We start from the raw sequence: 18038 nt of genomic DNA on the forward strand, positions 1-18038 counted from the left end.
TCAGGATGCAACAGACAGGAGCACTAATCAAATTTCATCAGTTTTCTGGACAACATCCTACGTAGCTCTGCTCTTTAGTTTAAAATAACCAGCTCCCAACACACTCAGGAGATAGTTAATAGAAGGAAGTAAGAACAACTCAGTTAATGGAAAGTTTCTGTATGGAATGAAAACATAGAAAGTTATTTGGCTGATGAGACTGAAGACCTTTCCTCAGAAGAGCACACAAAAACACGCGAATAGGAGAATTTTCTCCTGACAAACTAAGTTTTATTGAGAAAAGCTTCTGATAAACCTTAATGTTATGTTTGGATGGCATGTAGTTCTGTCTCCTGAAAATGTGAACAGGGATGGGGGGGATAACCTGGGAACACCAGAAGTACGAAGTGACACAGTTCTTTAGTAGCTGGTACTAAGCATGAGGAAGATTCTGCTGTAGCACAGTGTAACTGTAATCAGGTTACGCTTACAGTAAATCAATTATGGTTACTTGGTAATTTCACTTAGAGGAATACAATCAACCTAGGCAGTTTGACTTCCTGATTTCAATTCATTTATTTATTTGATGTCCCTATCCATTTCAGTTCTCTGTCTCATTTAGAGTTTCACTGCAGTACACCCATAAACAACAGGGAAAGGGAAGTAGAAAGTGCTACTGCAGAATGTATCACCAAATCTACGGTGGAAGAACCTACTTTTAAGAATTCGACCTTCAGGATTCAAATAAAGGGGCATTAGTGTGGTGTTCAGGCCTGGGTAAGTGTTGTTAAAACACAGTAAAGAGGACATTGCAGACTCGTGTTTCCTCCCCTGAGCAATACCATACCTCTGAGGTGAAGCTAAATGGGGAGGGACGCTAGCAAGTGCTCAGCAAATGCAACTGAAGGGACTGGTTGTGGGCTGAGTACTTTCTCAGGAGCAAAAAAAAAACAGCACCTTGGGAAACAGGAAGCTTTCATACAAGGAAACAGAAAAGGAACAACAAACAGCAATAAAATTTGCTTGCCAATGGTCAGTGATGCTGACCGTGCTTTGAAGGACATTTAGCCTCATTAGCCTTTGGAGCCAAAAGAAGTTTAACTAGAAGGGGTTTCACAGTTAAGATTTTTAAGAAGCCACTCGTTTCAGGTTCTCAGGAAAATAAAAGGTTCATCCCAATACTCCCTATGCACATTTCTGTTTTAAGAAATAAGGAACAGAAAAATATCATTTGATATTGCTATTAAAGACAATTTAACCAAGACAAACACATAAGCTCCCTTTTTCCTTTTCTGTACTGGTTGTCCACAGTTCAGCTACTTCTTGCCTATTTTGGTTAACTTAGTAAATTTTCCTTTAAATGTCAGGCACAAAAGGATATTAATATGTTTCTCTGTTACCATGAACAAAGCTGAACAGAACTGAATGATTCAGGAGAGGCAGAGCGAGCTAGATTACAGGTTCTTGGCAACTTATCACTGGCACAATTTGAAGTAGTGCTGCTGTCTGCTGCGTAACAAGAAGCTGCTTTGGAGCAACTGTCTCCAAAGAATGTCATGCATCTGAAAATTTTATTCATTAAAAGAAAAAGTTACACAGCTATCAGCGCTACACTCAGTAGTGGAGCAGTTGAGTTCCCCCTCCCATAAAAATCTACCGCCCTTAGTCTTTATGAAATTGCTTTAATTATCTGCCTACAGAGCTTTATATTTACAGCACGGTAAAACAAACCCTACCCCAAACTAGGTCCAGGTGCTATCTCACCTCTTTTGTGCAAAATGCCCACTTTGTTCTCCACTTGAATTATGCCTTAGATATTTAAAAAAGTTGGGTGAAGAGGCCGAGGGGTTAAGACGAGCTAGAGTAGGAGAACGTGCAAGTTGACCAGAAGAACTTTTAGATTCGCCGACAGATGCGTTCATACCGTACAGTGGGATTCCAACCAGAGGAATGGAGTTGAGGTAGCAGAAAGAACAAAACACAGTAAGAGAGAGGGAATGGGAAGGGGAGAGCTAAAAAATAAATAAAAGTGAAATTTCTTCTCTAATCTTTGAAAGTAACAAATACTTGTAACAAATACAAATCAGCCATTTCGTACATTTTTCACAGTTAATGTACTAACTGCAAGAGGCTGAACATTTTAACCCAATCAACAAAGTCTGAAACACACACTCTGAATCTTTAGCGAGGCATTTCAGTGAATGATAAATTCAAATTCCTAAAGTATGTTAATAACAACCCTGTTTCTTCTCCCTCATATTTCTTCCCCTTGGTTTCTACGATAAAGTCAGGCATACGATCAAGAGACTTCATGGATGAGAAGTGAAGTGTTAGATGTTTTGAAGATTTGGACCCATTCACACTTTGAAAACAACAATCAGGGTAAGCTATTCAAAAAATGCTCACAAAACATACATGACTTGTTCAAAGTACTGTTTTCTTCTGTGTCTTGTTTTGTATGTTTCCTATGAAAGGTACACAAGAGTAATTTCTTTTTTTGGGCTGAGTTGTGTGAAAGAGCAGACAGACTTAGGCCTTAGTAAAAATTACATAGTCAAATAGCAATAACCAAGCAAATTAAAAATATACTTAATTTTTAACTGCATTCCTATATTAAGATAGGAACTGACTGAACAAGCTACAACAAGCGTCAGGGCAACTTTCATGAAGGTAACAGACCAACAGCACAAGTTCTAAACTGCATTACAAACACATTCCAGTATTTAAGAATTAAAAAGGTTCAAGAAAGGGACAAAAAGGCAACCTGGGTTATGTTTCCTTTTAAATGCTATAATTCTTCTTTTCCCTGTCATCACCTATTTCAGGCATGTTCTTTTATTGCCCTGCCTCCTGCAGGGAAAAATAAGTTGGAACACATACAGATTTCCTACTGTCTAACTTGTGTAAACGAGCAGTTTTGGCAGTGAAATGGAAGTCTACAGACAGAAGTGTTTCCATAGTAATTGGAAAAAGCCAGATAGAGGGAGGAAAGAAAACTGCCATAACATTCAGAGACTTTGAAAATGCTGAGGCAGGATTACAAAGGAAGATAGCTTGAAGAATATTAGCATTAAGGCAGTCAGTAGCTTGCTTTTGCAAGTAAAATTTACATAGGCTCACTGAAACACTGCACAGGAGCCTTAGCTCTACTAACAATACTGTCAGTTTTGTGTGTTACTTTAAAACCACACATGAATTCACCAAACAGTAAGGTTTTCAGCATCAGAAATGCTATGTTATTTTTCTCTACAAATAGACTATGTAGATGGAGCATTTATTTACAATGCTTGCAGATCGAAGCAACAAAAATTACTGAATATTGCTTGCAAAAATATCATCTAATGCCTTAGGAGAGATCCTACTTAGCTTTGTGACAAAGTGTGGAACTACATGTCTCATGTTTCATCTCCCCTGAAGCTCATGGAAACTAACACTGTGGAGCACGCAGGACAGAAGTGTTTCTAAACAGGATACCTACAAACCTCCGAAGAGTGACACCCTGCTGTGACATTTCTTATCCACTAAGAACACACACCAGGTATGCAATCACCATCCCCAAATATGCCTTCACCAAATGAAAGCACAGCCTGCTTTTAGTAAGTCTTACTTTCTCATGTGAGGAGTCTCTGTGCTCACTGAGTGATACCTCATAAGTTTCCTCTGGGAAACAGATGGCGATGTTTCAACAGGTACCAGAGACTCCTGGCTTTCTGACGGTAAATGACTCAGTGTGTTTGCTCGCCTTCGAAAGCTTTGCTGAGGTAATGTAACAGACTGCTCAATTGGGTAACTATCTGTGTCACTGGAGAGATCACCCACTGATCCACTGGTCTTGACAGCATTCTCTGTAGGAAGTGTAGGAAGTCTGTCTCTCTCCTTTTCACACAACGGTGGTTCCTAGCAGAGCAAAATACAAGGTTACTGATACGTGGTTTTACCATTGGTTTGGGGGATTGCAGTTCCATGTCGTTAGTCACCCCCATAGAGATCTGCTTCAGACTTGCACATTTTTATCACAATATCTCAAAGAAAGAATCACTGATATTCAGTGGTTTTTGTTCTTAAGCACTTGGGTCATCAAATCACAGTCTCCATTCTACAGAGGAAAAAATAATTTTGAGAGTGATTGCATTTTACAGTATATTGAACACAACTCGGAAGGGAAAATTAACAGGTGGGTCAGGTTTGGGTAACAATGACAGCAATGAAAAAGGCAGCATTTCAGAGTACTGTTTATTTAGCACCCCATTTTACAACGTAAGATTCCTTTTTTCCATTTTAAGACTCACACAAAGGACTTTAATCCTATGACTAAATGCCTGTTTCAGCCCCAAATCATGTATTTTTCTTCACTTCCCACCTTTTGTGATTTTTGCAAAGTCAGCCATTCTTTCAGAATCGTAAACATGGAGAGAAGACTCTCCATTACCTGCACTCAGGAGTACACTGTAGGTGACCAGGCACTGGAGCAGAATTGGTAACTGCATCCAAGTCTGCAGAGTGCTAGGCTGCATCCAAGGAAGATGACTGGCTTTCTTCTGGGTTATTTGTTTATATTACTTTGTTCAGACTAAAAACTTTCTAACCATGCAAAGTGGGAAATTACTCCACTTCTTGGTTTAGTTTTATACTTCTTATGTATGCAGTCCTGCATTCGTGGTATGTACTTGCAGGGCTGAAGCTAGCTAGATCAGGGTCAGCAATATGGTAATTATCAAATTTGTTTTGCTGTGTTTTGCTGGATTCAGATTATGTTCGGTAATATTTTATTTCACATCTATGGATTCACATGATAGGAAACAGATACAAAATATGTATTTGTATATTGTCCAACACATTCCTACTTCAAATGGAATCCCTCTTGCACCATTATTTTCTATAGGAGTAGGAACACAAGAAAACACAAGGAAAGGCCTAAAGGCAACTTGAAACTTTTGGAGAACAGGAATATAAACTTTTACTAAGTCCCAACTTATCAAAAAGAATAGAAGTCTTTGGTGAAACTCTATAGATGACAGCACCTTATACATGATCATCTGTTAGCATGTGACTGTTATTTCTCAATCTGAACCTGTTCCCAGAATGAATTGTGAAATTACTTTGTTCAAGTTGTTCTCAGATGATTCAAATACATTTAACATATTATACACATGAAAAGTGGTTTGGGTAACCAACTTAAAAATTCAAAAAAATGGAAAAATTGTTTCAAGCTGGGAAAGTGAAGGGGAAGACAGTGACTGACCAGATAGGCTACCTGCAGTGTGTACATCCCCATCACCCTCAGAGGGGTTTGGCACAGGAATAAAGAAATGCACCAATGGACCATCAAGTGGCAGCAGGACTCTTGGAAGAAAGCATACCTAAGCCCTACCCAGTGATACTGATTTTATCCTTCTGTGTGGATGTTCTGGGGTTTCTTTGTTTTCACACACAATCTGTTAGGTTATCCACTCCCCGAATATAACGAAAACAAAATGCAAGATGTTAGAACAAAACAGTTACGTGATCAGTTAGTGACTACACCTCACATCTGACTAGTTGTTTCAGGTAATACTAACAGGAGTTTCTCACTATATACAGACACTACAGGCTTTACTCACTTTATTTGTGCTGCTTAAGGTACTGGACACGGAGCTCTCTAGATCTACAGCACTAGAGCTGTCAAGTGGACCTCTGGCTTTACTGCCCTGTAGAGAAAAAGCACATCAACAATTAAAATTATAACATGAGGCATACCAAAAAGGGCTTGCATAGAATTGATAGAATCTGTAGCTTTCAAAGACAGCAACAAATTTAATTTTCCAAAATGCCTAGCAATAGCCTTAGTCCCTGTGAGAAACAAAGACTTTATTCAGGGCAGTCACTGACATTTTAAAGGATTCCTATGTAATTAGGGAATTCTCATGGGCAATTATGTGCTTTCCATGGTATGAATATAATCACATATTGCACGTATGCACTATAACCACTATTAAAATACCTTCTAACAGTAGTCTAACCAGGAAATTGTCATACTAGATACTTACTATCAAGATACAAAAAGTTGAAAGGGCTATTAAAAAAAGACTGAAAACTGTATCAATTTAATATACACCAAACATAATTTCTGGTATTATAACGTCAGTCAGAAGACAAGTATTTTTGTGCAATTTTTGACAATATTTTTGTATAATGTGTTGAACTCTAATGCTTTATGCAACTAACAGAAATATCAAGAAACCTATTGATGGATTTTTACTTGTTAACACAACTATGTAACTCATATCCTCCTAACCTTAGAGAGTAATACTACATTATGTTCTGAAGCAAAGGCATATGATCTCTTTGAACTGCTATTCTAACTATAATTTAATATGTTAGCATTATTCACAATAGTGAATATTGCTTCCTTGAAGCCGAGGCAAAGTGCTTTTGCTTTGCCTCAGATCTGAACAAAATCAAGAACTTTCATCAAAACACCCATGACGGTGAAAATGCAACCAATATACAACTGTACACAACTGTGCTTATATGACAATAGCTTATGTGTCTTTGGACAAATTGGCAAAATCAAGAACGATGCTAATAGCATGTTTCACCTCCCAAACACATGCACAACAGGATTCTGTGGGGATGAACTCTATGAACAGTGGTCAGGCAGTTATGAGGGGAGATATGCAACTACAAATCCTCAGCATATGCATAATTATACCAGTGAGAATAAGCCATTTACCATGGCCATTCTTTTGCCATCATTTGCTTCTAGGGAACAGGTTAGGTATGACAGCTGAAATAGGCTTTGAAAGCCTAGTTTGTCACTACAAACTGCATCTCTGAGGAAGTATTTTGCAGATAAACTAAACTAGATCTTCCCTCAACTTAACAGTTTGCCTAAAAGAAATGAGAGTGTCCTCATTTGTATTCCTTACTATTTGCTGTTTGGTTTTGTTGCATGTCAGCTCTCTGAAAGTTCTGATTCTTTCAATCATTTGTCAAGCAGAAGTCTTTCCAAATCTTACAGGTTTCCTCAGGCATCTCCCTGAACCCCTTCTACTTTGCACTCTGTTTTGAAATGAAGCGCAAAAACAAATAATATACGAATGAGACAACTCTCTGGGGGATTAAGTAGTACTTAAATCTGACATCTGATTTGTTTTCTTAGATGCTGCTGTATAATTAGGAGATAGTTTCAGCCATTTGTTCATGATAAACATTTTCCCAATGTGTTTTCTTGGGGATCACTGTCACATAGAAGTTAGTTGTTCCCATAACAGGTACTGACAGACATTGTTTGTGAAGAATTGATGTGATATTGCCCACATGCCTGCATATTCCTAGTGCTTTCTGAAGTTCTTTACATTGCTTGCCTTTAGGTAGTCTCTAACTGTTATGGTTTAAACCAGCAGGCAGCTAAGAACCACACAACCGTTTGCTCACTCTCCCCACAAGGGGGTTGGGAGACAGAATCAGTGAAAAAAAGTAAAACTTGTGTATTGAGATGAAGACAGTGTAACAGGACAGAAAAGGGAAAATAAAATAATAGGAATAACAACAACTATAAAAGAATACACAAAACAAGTGATGCGCAATGCAATTGCTCACCACCCATTGACCGATGCCCAGCCAGTCTCCAAGCAATGGCAGCCCTCCCAGCCAACTCCTCCCAGTTTTATTGTTCAGCATGATGCCATTTGGTATGGGACATCCCTTTGGCCAGTTTGGGTCAGCTGTCCTGGTTCTGTCCCCTCCCAGCTCCTGCTGCACGCCCAGTCTGCCCGCTGGCAAGACAGAGCGAGAAGCTGAAAAGTCCTTGGCTCTGTGTAAGCACTGCTCTGCAACAACTAAAACATCAGGGAGTTATCAACATTATTCTCATCCTAAATCCAAAACACAGCACCATACCAGCTTCCAGGAAGAAAATTAACTTTATCCCAGCCAAAACCTGGACACTAGCATTTAAAAGCTCAGTTGCCTCATTAATCATCAGTTCTTCTGTCATTAATAAATACAGTCTCATTTGGAGCGCTTAGTCAGTTCCCTAATCACTTCTTTCTACATAAAAAGAAGTGAACATTTGTGATTACTTTTATTTTCTAATTCCTAAAGAGAAATAAAACAATGGCAGCTTTTCATAAGTTCTCATGCTCAGCTTCATGTTCATTTTTAAAAATGAATATATACACTATTGTTTATCTAGTAATTAGTTCACTTCTTTCATGACTTAGTATTTTCTTTAGCAAAGCCCTTCTTTGTTTTGTTATCTTGTAATGTGAACACTCAAGTACTTTTTCACTCTGACTTTACCACTTAGCTGTAACCCAAAAGGATAGAAAATGCAGCATATCTACTGCTCAATAAATAAAACAATGAAACTACATTCAGAGACAGTAAACATGAAGATACTTACACGTGATAAAATACTTTCAAATGATTCTGTCAGAGATCTTTTTGCTTTGTTCTTTAACATATCTAATCTGAATCTTGAAGCACTGCTGGGCACCTCATTTGCAGCATTCTCAGCCGGGGATTGTGAAGTCTGTAAGTGTTCAAAAAGGTAAGTGTGAAATACAAAATAGCATGGAGCAGAATTTCAGTGAACAACCTAAAGAGCTCTGCAAAATTTATCAATACTTTCTCACGGCATCCTTGGTTTTTCATGTCTTTCTCTACTTACAGTTACATTGATGTTTACCAAACTATCCTAACCTAAGACCAGAAAATGTCTTCAGATTATATTTGTGGAGTGCAGTAACACGCTTCCAGAAGAACTGCCATTTCAATAGGGATTTATAGCTCTATCAACAAATGTTCTTTAATGCCACAATACAATTGTACAAGTTCTAAATGTTTATGTGTAACAGACTGAAGATTTCTAATAGATTTACTTTTCTTCAGGCAAGATATACTTAATAAGAACTCTGAAGAGTCTTCATCACATAAATATGGGGCTAAGTGCCACAAACACATATAATAGATAATCTAACTCTATATATTTCACCAGTAAACACACTTCCACTTTAAAGCTAACAGTCTATTGAGAGTTCTGCTTTTTAAATAAGCATTTCAGTCCATTTTTAATGCTTGTGAAGATTGGTGTAGCAAACACAAAAATGATGCTACAATGCAAATACTACCATCCAAACCTAACACCTGCAGTAGAAACCAGAGCACAGTTTTCAGTGTTATTTTTGGGGGGGTTCATCTTGAGGCTGTCAGGCACTGCAGCCCTCTCTACCTGGCCCTAATTTAAGAGATTTGAATGTTAATCTATGTAACTATCAGTACGTGGACAACTTAACATCTGTCAGACGCTAGCATCACCAAATAGTCCTGTATAGATGTAGTTTTATAGCAACCTATTTCCAGGACAACAAAATTACAGACTTCTGTATTTTCTTTTCATTTTCATTAATGTTAACCTCAAAGGGCAAATTGGATGCTGTCTGCTGCAATGTTCTTATGAAAGACACCAGGGTGTTACAGGTTAATGATTGCTGAGGCAAATAACATTGCCAGAGTACATGTTCAAAGGTATCTGCTGTTACACAGCTCTGGAGATAAATTATCAGAGTAAATATAAAATGTTATGTTAAGACAAATGATGGACTAGGGGCAAGCCAACTGTTCTTACAGCCTTGGCACCTTTACAAGTGCCAGATGAACCAGTTTTGGTTCCAGGAGCTGAGCAAACTGCAGCAGGTCTTAAGAATTTTCAGATCACACCAAAGATACATTAAGATATTATCTTGCTTCATATATCCCTACTTCTAAGCCATTCATAACTGACAACTATTTGATAGCTGGCATTAGACCAAATAAAGGTATTTCAGATATGATGATAAAGAACCTCAGGCAATGTTTCTTCCTGTCAAGTGTTGTGCTTTCTTTTCTCCTCCTCTTTTTTTCCTAAAAACATATTTCTGGTGTGATGTGCAAACTAAGTAATCAGAACTAAACATGCACAGTTTTCTTCCTGCTTTCTCAAAAATGTCAATAATTAACTAGTAAGCCATAAAATAAAAACAGACTAGCAAAATAAAGTAGTAGTAAATGAAGACTTCCTTTTATTTCCCCAGTTTCTTCGGAGGCCTAATTACTGCCCATATATTCATTTACTAGTTTATATCACAAATCATCAATAGCTATCATCACAGTGGGATTACCAGGCAGCAGTGGTGGAAGTCAGCCAATATTTTGGAAAGGGTCAAATGATCAGAACTGGAAGTTTTCAGAGAACTGATCCTCTTTTGAAATACAGATCTCTTCAAAGTGTCTCACATCAGTCAGTCACAAGTGAAGGCATATAAAACCATAAATTCCTTCTAAAAAATATTAACTGTGCTGTAAAAATAAAGCCAATTAAACAACACTGACACAATCTGATGCAGAATAAATAGTTCAGCTCTTTGGAAACATGACAATCTCTGCTGCTGTTTCTGCAGCAATGCTCCTCAGCTACTCCTCCTTGAGGCCAATTCAAGTGGTGGTTTGCACACAAGAAATAGTTTTCAGCTATCAACTACATGTAATGGTTTTTATCAAGGATCAAGTCCAATGTGTTGTCAGGACATTGGCTCATACAGACAGGGGGATGGCAAATGCCACAGATTAGCTGAGAGCAGTTATATATAAATTCTGTATATATTCTCTGACATATGCTGAATTGTCATTGTGGTGACAGGAAAGAAAGAACCACATTAGTGGCCTGCCTAGACTGCATCTCTGTCTCCAAGAATGTATCAGCTATCTCAAAATACGTGACATACGCCTGTCTTGGCACATGACACTAGCCATAAGGAAAAGCAGAGTTCACTGCTGCCTACAGTTTGAAGTACCAAAATGCCAGTGATGGAAAGCTGCCTTGGAAAGACAAGTATGGAATGGAAGATTATTCCTGGCTCCCTCTTACACGGGCTAAAACTGAATGGTTACTTACCTGTTTTGCTTCCCAAACGTGAACGTGGTCCTTCTGTTTTTCTTCATACATGTTTCTCAAAATAGAGATAATCAACTCATTCTCTTTTTGATCATTTCTTGGTCTTAATTTCTTTAATTAAAAACACCACAAACACAGTCACTACACATTCATAAAATGACTAGCAAATACCTCACGCTTTTCATTTTGTCTGTTACTATGTAGTTAGTGTAAGAACAAGTTGAACTTAGATGCTACCGTATCAGTCCACCAGAGGACAGCAGCATCCCAAGCAAAGCACCAACACAGCCACAGAAACACTTAAACTGGACTTCCTAAGTGAAACTTAGAAACTTTACATTAAAATGTAAACTTTACATGAAAACTAAAGGCCAACTTTACAGGTATTAAACTACCACATGCAAATAATGATTTCAAAGTATATTTTTGTCCATTTGATTTTGAGGAAAAAATAAAAAAGAGCTTGTAGAATACATTAAGTATGTCAATGGTGCCTGATGCTTCTCCTAGAAAACTTTCTCATTAGAAACTTAACTTTTTGTGGAAAGTAACACAGATATTTTAAAAATTAGTGCACAAAAACGTATAAGCTAAATATATCCATCTCTGCTGCATTCTATTTAGATCTGACACACTGCATGAGAAAATAATTTTAAAATTTATTTATGATAGAATTTAATCCCATAAGACATGGTTTTAAGCCTTACTGAGGTAATGCAGAGGATATGGCATAAAGTAGCTAAGGCCAGGGGAGCACCTTAGATTAATTAAAATCCCCCTAGGCAGTTATCTAAAAATGCAAATCATGGTTACAACGTGTGGAGCTGTAAAAATGCAATAACTAAAATTTCTGTCACTCCAACGCAAAAAAAAAAATGAAAAGGATATGAAAGAGAGACATACTTTACCCTTGGTTTTACCAAGTTAATTGTTTGCAGACTCTTACCAGAAGCATTAACAGTTATGTTCAGTTCCTGTAACTACTAGATGCTCCAGACCATTAAAATGTGTATAGACTACTAAAAAGGCAACAGTGCCAGCTAGCTGCTATATACTAAAAAAAATTACTTAGGTCATGGAATCACTCCCATAGAGCAACTTCCAAATTTGGTACTAGATGATTAATTGCCACAAGGAAACAAAGACGGAGACTGAAATGACTCAAGAGAGGAAGGAAACATTTTTAAAAAGTCTGAAGTTTCCTAATCTTTACTAATGTGCCAAACCCAATGACATTGCCTTCAATGGCCATCATATGTCTTAAATCCAACTATGTTTTCCTCCATGCTAACCTGCATTTCATTCAGAAGATCAAAAGTCAAATTTTTTTTTAGTTAGCTTGACAAGTATTAAGACCCAGGTTAACTTTCAGGCAGGACATTTTCCAATTTGGGAATGTTACACTCCTTTGTTTTGTTCAAAGTAATAACTGAACATTCTCAAAGTACAAGTTACTGCCTTCACCCACAAGAAGTCTGTATGCAGTCCTCCTCAGAGAGGAAGACTTCGCTCTTATGGAAAAAAATAATATTAGGGGAAGAAAAATTAGTAAAGTAAGCCCTTTTCAAGATCAAAATATATCAAAAAAATCATACAGAAATTAAAGCACAAGCTGATTAATAGCCTATGATATAAAGTTAATGCATAATTCACAAAAAAAAACATGCAGAGCTTCACAATAATGTTAGCAAAAAAAACATTAATTGAGTTAAAACCTCATACGAGACATAGAGCTTACCTTAACCTCTTCAAAAACAGAGGCTTGCTCCTGGCTATTTAGTGTTGTTAGATGCTTTTGTAGTTCTAGTTTAGTCTTAAAAGGGGGTAGCCCTAACATGAAGAACAAAAAAGAACAAATCATGGGGTCAAATTAGTCAGAATTAATCAACTGCATAAATATGCACAAAACGTAAGCTAAAGCTCATCAGTACCAGTTATGTGAGCTGACCCTTTGCCTTGATTTCATAACAGGGCATCCGAAAGAACCATAGGTTAATTTAAAGCTACTGCTGAACTCTCATCTTTAAAATGAGGGACATGAACTCTTTGCAACAAGGAGATTTACTGAGCACAGACCAGGATTATATTCTTAGCTGATCTAGAAGAGTCCATCATCACACAAAATAAAATAAATCCACAATCTACATTACAGCATTTTAGCAGACTATTTTCCTGGTTGATGCAGTAACTGCTTGGACTTTGTGGTACAAATATATTTTCTATTGATTTCCTCCCATTTGTATGCCTTGGCCTCTCCTTAAAATAGCAGAACTATTGCGTGTTAGCAAGAGGCAAAGGAGAACTTCACAGAAAAGATTTACTGACAATCTGAAGCTGACTGCCCTCTCATTCAGATTACTTTTTTCTGCTCTCATCCTGGATTAAGTTGCTTCTCTCTATTTTCTGTGGAAAAACAGCAAACCATCAGCAGTATTTTGTACTTAACTTTCTTGGCATCATCTGGCATTTCTCCTTCATCTGCTTTGATTAACCAGATGGTACGAGTAAAGACATTACGATTCTTTTCCCTTGAATAACTTTCCCAAAAAATATCACTAATTGAAGGGCAAAACAAAGTGAAAAATAGTTTTGAAAGTTCTCCAGGTTCATCAAGTTAAATTAACAAAACTTACCTAGTATTAAGTGATGTCTGGTGTAATTAAGCACAACAACATCTTGTCAGATCGCAACTTTAGCTTATTGGACTAAAACCTAACTCTGAGATTTGCTGAAACACATTTTTTTTTTTGTCTTGAGCTTGTTTTCTAGGCCACAACTACAGTTTTAACTACTCCATTTAAATGAGGGAGCACAGATCAACATAAACATGCATATTGAAATCTTGCTGGTTCATGTTTAGAGGCAGTGTAATACCATTGTCTAATTGGGATCAATAGGAGAGCAGGTCATTGCTATTGCTGCATATATTGTTAAGAAGTTCATTATCTACAGTTCTCTGTATCTAAATGGCTAACAGAGTCAGGCTAGCTGTAATTCAATTATATTTAAACAATTATTTTTCAAAAATAAACCGAAAGCTTAGATTTTGTTTGGAAATTGTTATTAGCTTATAGATAACTTTATATTGCAGTCCTCTTAATAGAAGAGACTGATATTCAACCCTACTTCCCACATCCCAAGTTCTATTTAAGCATTCTTTTCCTTACAGGTTCACAGGTAATACTGTCCATTGATAAAGTTGTTAAAAAAAGATATTTGACCAGAAAATTATTTGAACCTCACCTTCTATCTTTTCACAGAGTTTATGCAAGCTTTGCATAGGACATCCTTCGCAGAGCTGGGGCTGGGCCTTGGAAGTTTGTTGTACAGCAGCTACAGTGAAAGCCTGTTTCAATGTCATCATGATTTCATCAACCTGAAAAGAACAGAGTGCTAAAGAACAGAATTTCACTTCTCCACAGAGCTTCTGTTTTCCTTAACACAAAAACAGTCATTCAGAATGACACTGTCATGTCTGGGAAGATGCTTATGTTAAAAAAGAAGAGCTGTTGCTGTGCTCTTTCTGTGCACAAAAGCATACACAAGACAAAACTTATCACGAAGTCCTATCTCTTCCAGGCCAACCGTTTTTATTTTTGTGGTCTAGTAAAAGATATTACTTCTATCTAGAAACCTTTTTTATGTTATGATAAAAAGAAAAACAAACAAACAAAACAAAAATCTACTGCAGTTGTGAGGCACTGACTTGACCCACAGCACAGTAGTGCAGTCCTCGCGTAGAAAACATTCAGCAAAATACAGAGAACTGAACAGAAGGTTACAGTAGGCCTTTCTTTTACTTACCAATGCTTCATCTGTACACTGAAAGACGTAGCAAACAAAGTGGAAGCCGCCATTTTCTGAAGATTCTCTGCAGATGAATCCAAAGTGATCCACATGTCTGATTCCCTAGCATAAAAGATAGCAGTAATGAAGCAGTCTCATTTACATTAAATGTTTTTTTTTCCTATAAAAAAAGCATGAAAGGCCCAACAGCACAACAGGCATCACATATCTATGTTACAGCTACCTTAAAATCATCTGGCCATTAAAAAAAGGATTCTCTTATTGCATTTACTATTTCATTAATATTTTAAGTTTCACTTTAGCCAGAGTTCAATTTGTTTTGTTTTTAAAGAAGAAGTATTATAGATCCATTGGAAAACACAAAGATGAAGAAAGACATATTGAGTGGTATTTTACTCAATATTGGAAACAGCAGGGAAACCAAGGTAACTCTTTTTCTTGCCTTTTGCTTAAGTGGTCACACAATTGTTTTAGATTTGTAAGAGTAAATCAAAGCATCTGTGAAAACTGTTTTTTCTTTTTTCAAAGAAAGCCTTTTTTCAAGAAAAGCCTGTCTGTTTAAACATGAAAATGGTTATAATATATTAAAGATCACTTGTGGAAGCGTTTATTGCTCCTAAAAGGCATGCAAAAGTCAGGCACGATCTACTTGCAACAGTAGATAAGCATTACCTCCTAGCAAAACGCTGAATTTATTGAATTGCTGGAATATTTTCTTTTATGAATTAGGAGAATTAGGTCAGACCTGTACACGTCTCCTCAGTGCACAATTTGTGGTAAAAACTTACGGTGTTGAGTGATGCGCACAGTGGGAGAACCTACCTATACAAATCAGTTACACTCAGCACCTTTTTGCTACCTTGTAGCTGTCATGGCACAACCATATTAAAGTGAGGCAATAAATTGTTCAAATGTCACTGAAATTTCTGATTTATTATTAAATCAAAGTCACGATTTTTCATAATCTGAAGATGGCTGCAGGACTTCTCATCCCCCAACTCCCATTTCCCTATTAATACAGCAGGAATCTGAATATTCTCTTTGTCATTTCATCACAAAGAAAAAATAATAATAACAAAAAGGCATATAATAATATAATAATAAAAAATAAGAACAACATAAAAGAGCATATAATGGTGTTTAAGCATAAAAAGCACTTCTATAGAACAGAATGGGTGGGTGGCCTAAAAAAGAATATGTAATAGCATCAAATATCCTGAAGCAACCCAAACAATGTTGCTCTAACAATAAATTGTTTGAAATACTAACAGAAGCCTTCAAAGCGCGCCAGCTGAATAAAGGAAAATAGTTCAACACATATGGAGATACCCAGTTTCTCAAAGCGTGGCATCTACACATAGACAACAAAGGCTTAATTACACAGACAACCACCAGGCACTGGTGTACCATGAGAACAAGCAGATCAAAAGGACGTTGAAGTGATGTGAAGTCCTCAGCTTCTCCACCTCTAGCTCCGTTGGATGCCCAGGCTAAAGCATTTTGGGAGGCAGTTATGTGATAATGCACCAACAGGCTGATACAACCCACAGACTGTTTTCCTCCATCGCTCACATCAGAGACATGCTCAGAATGCATCTGTGCCCCTTCATGGACTCCCCTGTCCATGTTTCTCCTGAAAACCCAACTGCTACAGTGGAGGAAGCCCACCTGGGATCACAGCCCTCAGATCTCAGAACTGCAAGGCACCAGGAGCGATCACACACACTTAGCTGTTCGTGTAGCTAATGCTGACACTGCCCCAGGATGACGTACTTCTTCCAACCATTTCCAATATCTGACAGACTGGGAATTTTGGAAGTTAAGTACTGATTCCGATTTCCCCTATAATTTATTTCCACTGCCTCCAAGAAAAGATTAAGTGAAGTACAATCAAGATAAATTTGCAAGATGGTTCTGGCGAGTCTTCTGCAGTTTGCATACTTGGGGTAAAAGCCCTTGGGCCTGAACCCCTACCCCACTATTTTGCCAGATGACAAGATCTGCCCAGCAACACATCCTTCAGGCACGAGGGGAGACTGGATCAATCTGCTTCCTACTGCCCTGAGGAGCCTGCAGGGCAGGGCACAAAGTCTACTCAACTACCTCCTGCCTAAGGGGATGGGATAAAGATTTTTCTGTGATCAAGGAGCTCTCTTCAAAGCTCTTGATCTGACATCATGCAAACTGGTGATGTGTACTCTGACATTTTCAGAATAAACACCTGCATGTTTAATGATGAAAGCAATCCTCATTGGGTAAAAAAAATAAAAATCAATCTCAAAACAAAAAGGTAGAAGAGAATAATAGCAAATCATAATCCCTACATTTAAAAATTGCTAATTAAACCAATTGCAAACTGTCTAGTTCTGCCCCAATATCATTTAGACCAGAGCCTGTGACGCACTGAACAGAATTGCACTGTACAAGTAAGCAAGTGCAAAATGGTGCTAGAAAGAGTGGTAAGATTTACATCTCAGTACACCAGGTCTTACTCCCTCCTGAACTGGTTTAATTGAAGGTGAACTTTTAGTTAAGCTAGTGGAAACACCCATTCCTCAATAAATGTACATTTATTTATGTAATTGCAGTTTGTGTTAATTTCTCAGGGCTTTAAACTAAGAGAATCCGCAAGAGGTTTTAAAGGAATTAAATGTTCCCTAAGGAATCTATCCTCGTTTAGTGAATTAAACTCTAGGAAATGCCTTTATGAACAGCTGCAATGACGGTTGTGTTTAACACACGTGCAATTCACAGTCTTGAAAAACATACATCTTTTAGAAATGTTTTTCAGATAACTTTTGCACATTGTTTATTCCCTTCCATGAGCACTCCCTGAAAAATACCCCGATCCAGCTCACATTTGCACAACTGTGAATCACACCTGCTGCAGTTTCAAACCAGAAATGATGAGGTTATTTCTTCTGGCTCATATTATTCATTCACCGGTCAAGGAAGTGAGCCTTTATCTCAGAAGTTACAATGCAAAGCAGGAGGGAAGAATGACAGTTTTACAGAATTACTGATTAACCAGCAGCTTGTTAGTCAATAGCAATTACTGCAACCATTTGGGTGAGAATCCGTTCGAAAAGCTGGGAGAAAGAAGGACACGAACATTCACAAGTGAAGAACATACACATGTACATACATATATTTTTTTCTTAAGAAAAAGTACACTCCCAATCTTACCTGAGAACAAAAGGATATTTCCTTAAAGCTTTTTTCAATTGCTACTTTTTTAGTGTCAGGACTGATAAGGTAAACTTCAGACTGGCCAATCTAAAAAAAGCAGAATAACAAGATAACAAGTAACATTACACTTACTTTTGTCTCACCGCAA

The 18038-nt window shown here is 37.5% G+C and overlaps 1 protein-coding gene across 7 annotated transcripts in view; it reads right to left on the reverse strand.

Annotated features, from left to right (window-relative positions):
* Window positions 1–18038, reverse strand: part of TBC1D1 (TBC1 domain family member 1) — a 110042-nt gene that overhangs the window by 38333 nt on the left and 53671 nt on the right. For 4 of the 7 annotated variants that reach the window (XM_082759999.1, XM_082759998.1, XM_082760003.1 and 1 more), the window contains 9 exons: window positions 17888–17977; window positions 14699–14803; window positions 14138–14270; window positions 12633–12724; window positions 10895–11005; window positions 8366–8494; window positions 5580–5666; window positions 3587–3876; window positions 1744–1872 (listed from right to left, as the gene is read on the reverse strand). In XM_082759999.1, coding sequence (XP_082616125.1) covers window positions 1744–1872; window positions 3587–3876; window positions 5580–5666; window positions 8366–8494; window positions 10895–11005; window positions 12633–12724; window positions 14138–14270; window positions 14699–14803; window positions 17888–17977 — 1166 coding nt within the window. The remainder of the gene's footprint in view (window positions 1–1743; window positions 1873–3586; window positions 3877–5579; window positions 5667–8365; window positions 8495–10894; window positions 11006–12632; window positions 12725–14137; window positions 14271–14698; window positions 14804–17887; window positions 17978–18038) is intronic. The other 3 variants (XM_082760000.1, XM_082760002.1, XM_082760001.1) reach the window with 3 other exon arrangements.

This window comes from Aythya marila (assembly GCF_965140915.1).
Source record: "Aythya marila genome assembly, chromosome: 4".
Lineage (NCBI taxonomy): Eukaryota > Metazoa > Chordata > Aves > Anseriformes > Anatidae > Aythya > Aythya marila.